We start from the raw sequence: 11,119 nt of genomic DNA on the forward strand, positions 1-11,119 counted from the left end.
CTATGATTTCGTTGCGTCTTCTCTCTTCTTCTCCTCCTCGACGTCGCTCTCGTCCTCGTCCATGGACATATCGGACCCATCGTCCTCTTTCTTGTCCGTCGTCTTTTCTCCATCGGACTGGTTCAGTTGTTCCTTCTCACCGTTCCTCGCCGACTTGTCCGGGCTTTTTCTTTTCTCACCCTGAGCATCGGAGTTGTACTCGTCGTCGTTCTCGATGTCGACTACCTCTTCTCCGCCAGGGGACCTGGAACGCGTTATTCGTTCGAATAATAACTATCACCTTCACGTTCACCGCTATATCACTTCTTAATTAAAAGGAAGAATTTTCAATATTGAGGGATACCATTTTTAGGAAAAAGAATCGAAAACTGGTCAATGAGAACGTAGGGTCTTATTTTAGGAAAAATAATCGAAAAGCAGTTATTACCGTTATGGAAGGCAATTTTTAGAAATAAGCTACCTGAGTTGCGTGGTCTTTATGGGGAGGTGAAACGCGGATGAACGAAATCGTGATCGTCACAGGGAACAAATCATGGATCGGCAAGATGGCATGATTTTTACGAGAGAAAATCGCTAATCGGCTGAATCATATCAGTCAATTATCGATTGATACAAGCATGTCGTCAAGCTTTGCAAGGGGCATAAAAGCAGGAGCCCGGACGACACAGAGAGAATCCTGAGTGGCGAAGCCTTGAAGAAGCCTCCTGAAAATAGCTCGTGACCGATATGGACGTCAGTCATTCTGTGTCAGAGACAGACGAATAAAAGCGTGTTTTCCGTGTGTAAAGTTACATTACTCCAATATTCTTTTCTCGCGTTTGGTATTCGTTTCATTCTGTTCATTTTGTTCTATCCATTTCCGGTCGTCTCAAATCGCTCGCGCAGATCCAATATTCCTTCGATAAAATAAGTACACATTACTCATGTAACCCGAGGACAATATAAAACCTGTTTTTGGCATCCCGCAATATCGATTTTTTCTTTTTCTGCGTTCCATAAAATTGTTTGGTATTTCTGGATGGAATCCGGATGGAAATAAGATACTCCGTTTCATTTTGCATTGCATACTGCACGCGATAAAGGTTGCTATTCATCTGCCTGCATTCCTTATCGCGGAGTGCAGTACGGCAAAGTGCAGAATACAAATCGAAATTAAGCAATCTAATCTTCCCCGTAGCGATTACACGTGATCCAACGATACCACTCGAGATTACATTCCACGATTTACATTTTACAAATTACATATTACGAGTCGGGGAAATTTGGAACAATAAAGTATCCATATCCGTCCAAGTAATCCTGACGTATATATTCCGCGATACTTTAATTAGAGTCTCGTAAAGTACTTTTCTCGAGGGCTAACACAGAGGAAGTAATACCGCGCATACATTTCTGCGCGAAAGTTTAACTTACGAGGCTAATAAAATTAACTTCACGTAATTACCCGCCACGCCTTCTTCCGCGTCTGCGCGATCGCCTTCGTCGTCTCCTGGACCTGCTCCTCGACCTCCTTCGCCTGGACCTTTTCCTGCCTCTCCTGCGCCGCCTGCTGGCGTCCTGCGCCTCGTAATCCTCGAACCTAATCGGCAAGTACCGAGAACTCTTCTCCCCGGCCTGTGAAACCATGCTATCCGACTTTCGAAGTTTGCTCGAGTAATTTCCGTCGTTCATGAGATCCGACGATACCCGGAGAACCTTGTACGCCGCATCCTTTGGAATAAGATAGCCGGACTCCACGCCGAAATCGATCGCCTTATGGATGTACCTCTTCATCTTCCTTACCCCTGAAGAGCGACGTGAAATGATGTAAACGAACGTCTCGTTCGAATAATTAATTTAATTTTGCGAATGATGATCGATAAATAGCGTGGAAAGTATGATCGAATTTGCGACGTCGGAAAATGTCGGTAAACGTGTAGTATAGATGGATGATAATACCCGAAGTGGTATAACGAAGATAAATAGGTATACATTATCGGGTCTTCGTGCGAATAAAATAAAATATCGATGGTAATCGGTGTAATATTAAATGTTTCGAGTGTGTTGATACTTTTGGGTCTTGATTAACATCGCGGTGTCGATTTACTGAGAAATTGAGAGCGAAGACTGTTCATTTCGACTGAACGGTTAATTATGTTTCGATAATTACTCGTAGACGCGGCGGTGTTCGTTGTTTTATTTAAATAAATTACACGCGAGATTTGGCGAATCGGATCGTCATTTAATCGGTTTTCAGTAATGATAATGCCGCGCTGTGTTAATTAATCATTTCGTAGTCGTTACGTAACGGTGCAATAAAAAGTATCAACACCCATTGTTCCACCCTTTTTACGCTCATTAAACAATTACAATAATCCCCGGACCATGATAAATGTTATCCGAAGAACGATTATGGTCGGGCCAATTAGCAAATACTAAATAATCATTTTCAGGCACGAACAGTTCGTTATACGATGCCAGGAGTGCCTTTAAATAAGCGTGGATAGTGAGCCAATTTATCAGAACTGTGCTCAACCAAATCCTCCCGTTTCTCCTCTCCGCGTCGGCGTTGAAAATGTTAATTATTTCGTTACGTATAAATTATGATCAAAAAGGAATACTTCAAAGAATTATTCGATCATCGAAACATCGTAAAAGATAATAAAATTCGCGTACAAAAATTTCAAGAATACAGTACCGCAATTTAATAACACCGGGAACTACTTCACCCCAAAAATTTCGCGAAAAAATATTTATCATTCGCGAAACAGTGTCATAAATTCTTCCCGAAGGATTCACGGGACGAATTAAGACGGGCACAGTGTGTACCATAGTGGAAAAGCATCTTCCACCAAAATCTCATTCGCTTTCATTCCTCTAACCTTCCCCTCCATTGGTCCCGTGCACGCAGGACGAGAGCGTTTGGTCCCTGGAGGTTCGCCGTCGTTCCACTCTGCGAATCTTGGAATTCCTGCCCGTGTCCTTTCGTTTGTTGGCCATGCTATCGCCAAGTCGGGAATCCAGAGAATCTAAAACTTCCTCGCGTTGTTTTGGTCGCTTGCAAACCCGGCACTTCGCGGCGTCGCTGCCCCGTGACGACTCGACACCACCCCTTTTGCATCCGTTCAGGCTGAGGAATTTGTACACCAGGCTAGGGATGTTCGGTTTACGACGCCGCAGTTCTGAAACGCGACGAATTATTCCAGCTTTCGTATATCTACGCGAAAAGAAATTTCGTTCCAACAGTCTCGATTCTCTCTGTGTGCATTTAATTCTCGATTTCTGGCAATTCCACTTTCGAAATTGGAATTAGCGTTGAGAGAAAATCGACGTGTTCTAGTTCCGGTTCCTGGGTGTCGAAGAAATGCGACCGAATGGGTGGAGTAAATGTGTCGGCGAATAGTTTGTTGGTTTAGGTGCGAAAGATAAGTGGATTTTATGGGATGCGGGCATTTATTGGAATTCCTAAGAGGCTGTCACGAGATACGAGTGAAATTTGACGTTTCGAGTAGACCGAAAGCTTCGGTTGGTGAAAGTTCAAGAACGGAAAGTGGCATATGATTCTTTCAAAGTTGCCAAGAGAGTGTATCGATCTTAAACACTCGAGGATTCGCGAGGCGAGAAATTTCAATGGTGTAAAATGGTCAAAATAGAGGAATTCGGGAACTCGGGTAATTTCGATATATGAAATTTTTCATTCCAGAAATTGAACTGGGAATTTAAAAATTTTCCAATTGTTCTGAAAAATATCTTTGGGTCCTGAAAATCTGACACGATGGAAAATTTCATTTTTCGGAAATTTTGGATAGAGATATTTGTTTCGCTGATCGTCGAGGAGACTGTTGCTCGAGGTGCAACATGGCGACCAAACGAAACGTTTCACAGCTGGCCAATTCGAGTTTAACTATCGAGGCGTTGGAGAGGCAGTCATTGGAATTCACGAGAGAAATTTTCAACGATGTACCACGCTGCTTGTTGCAAATATTGAGCGAAACTTGGTATTCGAGTTCGTAGGAATCGATTGAAAAACGACGGAAGGGATACAAAGTGTCGGAACGTGGGTGTCGTCTCTAAACATAATAAATACGGGAAGAAAAAATATATTGCACGACGAATGCTTGCTTTGGTGGTATTTATAGACGGGTCAAAATGTCAGCCAAACAGACGTGTTGTTTTGTAAACCACGATTTTTCATTTTGGGAGCAGTTTAATCCCAATGATTCCGCGTCGATTGAACCAACCGTGTTCACCCGTGTTTGCAGGGATCAAAGTGGCCATCGTTTTGTTACGAAACGAAAAAGCCTGTTCTTCCCTCTGAACTGTCTCTAAGAATTTTAGTCATTCGGATTTAATAAAATTTTAATTAATTCCGAGTTAAAGAATATTTATTTCATTGTTTGACTTTTCAATTTATGATATTAAATAATTTTCCCGTATATATCGATGTAGCCGAGATATATTTAATGGAAGAATAAATATTCCGAAATTTTATTCAAAGTTCTAAAATAATTTGTCCTCTGTCGTCGCGAAAAAGAGACATTTGCGGTGATTTATTTATTACTAAGGAATTTTGTCTTTTCGTATTTTCGTTCAAGTCTTTTTCAAGATCGTCACTCACTCATCTTGTGATTCCTTCGCGTATGACGTCTCTTTATGGGGGCCATTTTGTGCTTACTGTTGGGTCCGAAATTCTTCTGGAAGTCCGCACCTGCAGATCAGCCGCCACCCTCTCGCAGAGACTTCGTGGATCCACTGACTTTTCTAGGTTTTTGATCGGTCGTGGCGCGAAATTTTGGCTACGAATTTCCAGGACATTGATGAGAAGAAGAGAGGCACGATCGGCCGTGCGAAACCGTTGCTTCCTTCCACGTCTTCTTCTTCTTTTTGAGAAACAATGAAAGACCTAATCTCACGGCCACGCTTTTCGCTTCTTTCGCGTGAGTCGAATAGCAGGCGTTGCATTTCCTCTGCTCCTCTTTTTCTCGCTCAATTATTTTATTTATTAGGCACGCGAAGTTGTCAAAAATTTCAGATTTCAGCGTGAGGATAGCCAGTATAAAAATTTTCCAATTTTTATTATTCGAATAATCCCTTGGAAGTTGCGATAAATCCGGCATAAAACGATCAATTTAATTCGCTATTTTTGAAATAAGTCAACAAACACCCCGCGTTCTTCATCTCAGTTTCTTGCTTATTTTATTTAAATTTATCTATCGAATTCAAATCTGCCCTACTACAAAATAGTGTTTTTTATTGTAACGTTCGAAATATTTTCTGTCTGTCAATCTTTCCGTCTATTTTTCGCGAGCAGAATTATGGCGACGATCGCGAAATCGTGCGTCATGTGTGACGAGGCTAAACATCACATTTCGAGAGCGTCCACGTAGCCTTAAACAATCGAGAAAACATGCTGGGGTCTCGTTATCGACTCGTACCCCTCGACATCGTGTCGATGAATTATTACAAAATTAATATCCTCGACCACCTTGATCCTCAATCCTCCGCATCGCCGAGTGGAGTTGAAAGGTCGTCGATCGACGTCCGGAGCTTTCGGAGAAGCTCTAACCCAAGGAATGGACTTTAAAAATCGAAATGGCCAATATCTGGCGCGAACTTGATCTCCCGCGGCAAATTTACGTCGTCTCGGAGTTACGATCGAGTAATTCCAAGAGCTTCCCTTAAGTAGTCGCTGTGTGTGAAAATCGTCGATAACGATTCGCGAAATTGGAAGGTCGTCGTTAATAATACATTTCGCTTTGAGAAGCTTGTTTTATTACAAATTTATATAGTTACAAAAGTGGAGAACCGAGCACAACCGTAGTCAAATTAAATATCGACTTAGTCGATTGTGAGCTCGCTGGGTAAACGGCTGTCGCAAAATACAGTATTCCAAAATTTAATAAAAGCTTCTGTCAATCCACCTCGTTTTCTCTTCGTTGTATATATATTCGTGTGTAGTTAAATCGCGTTTTCAGTCGCGTCATTCCGAGCATTGTCCTCGTTTGGGGCGTCCAACTGACCCTCCACTTCCCTCGCGAGATTCCAGGATGGTGGGTTCATATTTCTCGGAACATCTTCTCTGCTGGTCGTCGATTTTCTACGTCCTATCGATATTCTTTCGCTGACTTCGTTCCCGTTGAGTTTCCCGCTGATCCTGTCCTCGTTGCTCGAGCCTCGAATATTTTTCCTGGCACTCTCGTCCTCGTCCACCCTCGCGCGGGGAGATTTAGCCCTACGATCCCCCTGGTCCTGCTTCCTCTCGACCAGCTGTTTGCACGAGCTTCGCGTTCTCCTCATTTCCTGCACATTCTCTTCGCTTTTGCTGGGCGAGCATTTCGACAGGCCGAGGCTCGGCGACGCCATTTTGCTTCTGAAAAGTGTAAATGAATTTTGGATTACGTTTTCGACCAGTTTATCTCGTTCTTTGCAAACACTCGATATTTTCATCGAGTAGGAATAAATTCGCTAACTTCTTCCAGCTCTTATTCTTCTTGCTTTTCTTACTACGCCATAGCACGCGATCCACGGGCTTCTTTTTCGGAATCTTCTTCTTCTGAGACCTCTCCGGACTCTTCAACTGAGTTCTCTTCTTCTTCTTCTGCGGCGAAGTCTCCGGTTTCGGGGAATCCTCGCGTCGTGACATCTTCTTCGTGGTCCAGGGTGGTGTCAGTTGGCGGTGCTGGATGTCACCGGTGATTAGGCTGTCCTCGCCTCTTCGGGCATTTCTTCGTCTCTTCCGTGACTCCATGTCGCTTCTCCTACTCTCCGTCAGCATCGGGGACACTCGGATCACTTGCCCCTTTGAATCGGCGGGAATCAGGTAGCCCGAGGTCACACCGAACGATAGGGCCTTCCGGATGTACCTCTTGGCTTGTCGTTTTCCTAAGATCGTTAACATAGAACGTTCCTTATTTCTTTCGCTCCATTAAATTACATTAGGTGAAACTAAATTTTGTTTCAACCCCTTGGTCTACGCGCTATCTCCAGATTGCGAGGGTCATAGTAAACGAGAAGGTCAGTCTCGTCTTGCCAATTCAGCTGTTCAGTCGTATGTCCAAATTTGCGTAAAATGTATACTTCTTATAACATGTATATTCCGGAGTAATAAAGTCTTACGACTTCGACTCCTGCGTATTGTTAATGGAGCCAAGTCCTCGTCACGAGTCAGACACGTGGTTATCGCTTATGGCACAAATTCCACTCCACGAGTTAGACTCGTGATTTTCACTTATGGTACAAACTTCTTATCACGAGTCAGACTCGTGGTTTTCGTTTATGGCACAAATTTTTCGTCACGAATCAGACTCGTGGTTTTTGCTTATGGCACGAACTTCTTACCACGAGTCAGTCTCGTGGTTTCCGCTTATGGCACAAATTTTTCGTCACGAGTCAAACTCGTGGTTTCCGCTTATGGCACGAACTTCTTACCACGAGTCAGACTCGTGGTTTCCGCTTATGGCACAAACTTCTTACCACGAGTCAGACTCGTAGTTTTCGCTTACGGCACAAACTTCTTACCACGAGTCAGACTCGTGGTTTTCGCTTATGGCACAAATTTTTCGTCACGAGTCAGACTCGTGGTTTCCGCTTATGGCACGAACTTCTTACCACGAGTCAGACTCGTGGTTTTCGCTTATGGCACAAATTTTTCGTCACGAATCAGACTCGTGGTTTTCGCTTATGGCACAAATTTTTCGCCACGAGTCAGTCTCGTGGTTTCCGCTTATGGCACAAATTTTTCGTCACGAGTCAGACTCGTGGTTTCCGCTTATGGCACAAACTTCTTACCACGAGTCAGACTCGTGGTTTTCGCTTATGGCACAAACTTCTTACCACGAGTCAGACTCGTGGTTTTCGCTTATGGCACAAATTTTTCGCCACGAGTCAGACTCGTGGTTTTCGCTTATGGCATAAATCCTTCGTCACGAGTCAGACGCGTGGTTTTCACTTATGGCACAAATTCCTCACTATGGTACAATTCCCTCACACGTGATTGTAGGCCAAAGGGTTAATGCTGATAGAAATTTTCTGAATTATTTAACAGCCACGCGAGATACCTTCGGCGATGCCAGCCTTGATGTAGTTGTTGATGACTTGAACGAGAGATTTCTTCTTGAGCAACGCTTTGGTGTTATCGACCATTTTAGAGATCGCGATCGGTTTCACGGAGGTATTCGACACGCTGCTGTACTCCGAGCTGCCGCCCCGCGAGCTATTCGTCGCGTCCATCACCTCCGACAAGTTCTCCACGGACGTTGCCACGGATCTTGTGTACTCCGAGCTTTCAATGGACGGCGAGTTGTCACGTCGGGGCGAGCTGTCGTACAAGGGATGTCGAACGTTTTCATATTTTCGTATTTTCCTGTAGAATCTCCTGCCTCCGGAGACTCTTCTCTCTCCTCGCGCTGAAATAAGTCCCAGGCCCCATTGTCAACGCGTGTTCGAGGGAAACAATGTTACGCGAAACATGATTTATTGCCCTCGCTTCGTCTTCCCATGAGTTTCGAATATCGCGACAAGGGTAAATTTAGAAATTAAAAACAATAATAGTTATAATACTAATCAAATTGCACAGTTACTCGAAAACTGGCATTTTTAATTCCATCCTGTCGCGAAAGATGATAGTTATTTATTTATTAACCCTTTGCACTCGGCGATCTTTTCGTTTCAGAAACATAGTAATTTGAAAACTTCCTGGCATAAAGTCGAAGATATTTTCAAAACAGAAAATAAGAAGTGTAAATTAACGTAAAATTATTATAGTCGTAGGGCAATTTTAAATTCGAGATATTAATTAAATATAACGATCTCTAGAATCTGATTAAATGGCGACTGAGAGTCTCTTTGCCTCTCGAGTACAAAGGGTTAAAATAACAGTCTCGATTAAAGTACCGCGGTTGGTATTAATTAATTTGCGGAGGCGATGCAAATTGGCGTGACGTGTAAGAGTCTGTGTACTAGAAATTAGTGCGTGTGATGGTGCACCTTGGTTATGTTTGTCGTCCAAGAATCTGTAGACCATATTGCGTAAAGAGATAGGTTGGTAAGCCCGTACTCGACGTGAAATGTTTGGCCGTTTGCGATATTGTCGATGGGAATAACGCCGTCCTGATGTTCGTTCCTTGCGGAGTCGGCTTTCCGCCTTCCTCTTCGGTGGCGTCATTATTCGTTAATTAGGTTCCTTTCTTCGTCTCGTGGACAGCATCCAGACGAAACAGCGAAGTCACGGTAGGCGTCGAAAGACAATCGTTTCCTTCGTGTCGTCGACTAGCAACGATATATTCGCGTCATTCAAGAAAAGAAGAACGCGTCGTATCTTTACAAATTATTTGGCGTTGACCTATCGTCGAGAACGTTAACTCGTCCCGAAAATGGTCACGGAACGTTTCAGCCGTTCCATCCGAGCGCGAAGAATTTGAGCTCGACGCGTTTCGAATTCGAGATTCGATCCGTTTGAAAAATATTTCGAACGTCAGCTGGTACTTTCAACGCAGGATCCATAAATCCATTGCCACTCTTATCGAATCCCACCGATCTTCCTGCTGGTCGAAACAGCCCTTACGAGTTCGAAATCGCCAATATTGGACCTCACAGATTTATCACCCTTGTCGGGGTGAGATTTCGCAAGCACGAAGGCGTCAACCTCGGTTTGCGCAACTTTACAAGCGTAGGAACCAAGTTTCGCAATGCTCGAATCAGGCCGATAAGGTTTCCCTGTTGCGGAATTAACGTTGCCCCGTTTGGTAATTTCGGAGCTGTGCGCGTCGTATTTCGCAACGTTCCGATCGTCCATTAATAAAATCCATTCGTTGGAGTTTTGTAATTTCCGACTCCCCGATTACTGCCAACCTGATCTAACTAGGGCTAAACTCACGAAAGAGTTTCGTTTCATAAATGCGATTCTTAAAAAATATATAAACAATTATAAATTATTGTCTATTACTCGATTTTATAACGTACAAGTATTAAAATGTACTTATAATTTGCAAGAAGTTTATAAATTATTACACTAATTGTTAATAACAAATTAATATTGTTAATAAGAAATTCGTTACAACGTATATTTATCATTAGAATGAAAAAAATGAATAAATTATTAGCTATTAAGGCGGAAAAATTAATTAATTAATGAAATCGGTAAAGTTCGGAAATTTTTGGGCGGAGTAGGGGACTTGGTCGACCGGCGGGATGGGGGTCCGATGTGAAGTGGGGATTGGCTATCCCTACCCACACCCCACCCTATTAAACAATTTATTAATCATTTTGTTGTTGTTTTCAGATATTAATTATTTTTTTCTTTCAGGTTTTAATTTTTTTTTCATCTTCCAGGTATTAATTATTTTTTCGACTTTCAGCTTCTATTCTTTCGTTTCTATTCATTTTTATTTGACAATTCGAATATTTCGTATAATATTTGAATGTCTTATCATTGGGTTGCTCGTTTCCATTGTGAGGTTGGGGTAGTTTCACACTACCCATACTCCACTTCTTATACGATTTACTAATAATTTATTTTCGTTTTCAGGTGTTAATTATTTTTTCGACTTTCAGATGCTATTTTCTCGTTTCTATTTCTTTTTATTTGAGAATTCGAATGTTTCATATAACATTCGAATGTCTCGTCGTTAGGTTATGTCACATCGTTGGGTTGTTTATGTCCGATCGTTGGGTTATTCATGTCTTATCGTTGAATTGTTTATTCCATTTGATTATTATTGTTTATATTCGTCTCCTTTTATTATGTTTTACTAATCATTTAATAGTTTGTTTCTTTTCAGATTTTCAGGTTTCTCAAGACCATCGTTGGACGACGCGGGATGCCTGCGCTTAGATCTAAGTAGTCATAAGTAGTTATAAGATTTTCTTTCAGGTTTATATACCTTTTTTTCAGGTTATCAAGTTTTACAAGACATCTTTGAACGAAGTGGGATGCGTGCGTTTAGACCTAAGTAGTTATAAGCAGATAAGATAGATTCCTAGACTAAGGTCGATGTGCGCGCTATCTGTACAAAGGTAAGCTACCTAACTTGGAGCGAATATATACATATCGTATTTTCCCTTCCGTATCCCTCTCGTATACCAAATAGAACTTAATTGTTCTCGCGATAATCGCGACGTTCTTAAGTACCGACTAGCCTAC

The 11,119-nt window shown here is 42.4% G+C and overlaps 1 protein-coding gene across 1 annotated transcript; it reads right to left on the bottom strand.

The window, feature by feature from the left end:
- On the bottom strand, nucleotides 1–1,773 carry LOC108552791 (U1 small nuclear ribonucleoprotein 70 kDa). The gene is made up of 2 exons (XM_017907455.1): nucleotides 1,445–1,773; nucleotides 1–244 (listed from the first exon to the last, which is right to left on the bottom strand). Exons 1-2 carry the CDS (start codon nucleotides 1,771–1,773, stop codon nucleotides 1–3), a joined length of 573 nt encoding a protein of 190 aa, XP_017762944.1.
- Between the last annotated feature and the right edge of the window lie 9,346 nt (nucleotides 1,774–11,119).

The sequence above is a fragment of the Eufriesea mexicana genome, unplaced genomic scaffold (genome assembly GCF_001483705.2).
Source record: "Eufriesea mexicana isolate 0111107269 unplaced genomic scaffold, ASM148370v2 scaffold8090, whole genome shotgun sequence".
NCBI classification, from domain to species: domain Eukaryota; kingdom Metazoa; phylum Arthropoda; class Insecta; order Hymenoptera; family Apidae; genus Eufriesea; species Eufriesea mexicana.

Bases quoted from the DNA above. Each gene is read 5' to 3' on its own strand.
- LOC108552791 (XM_017907455.1), bottom strand. From the start codon at position 1,773: ATGAAGAGGTACATCCATAAGGCGATCGATTTCGGCGTGGAGTCCGGC. The intron at 245-1,444 runs GTAATTACGTGA...AACGCGTTCCAG, and splicing joins CGCGGAAGAAGGCGTGGCGG to GTCCCCTGGCGGAGAAGAGG.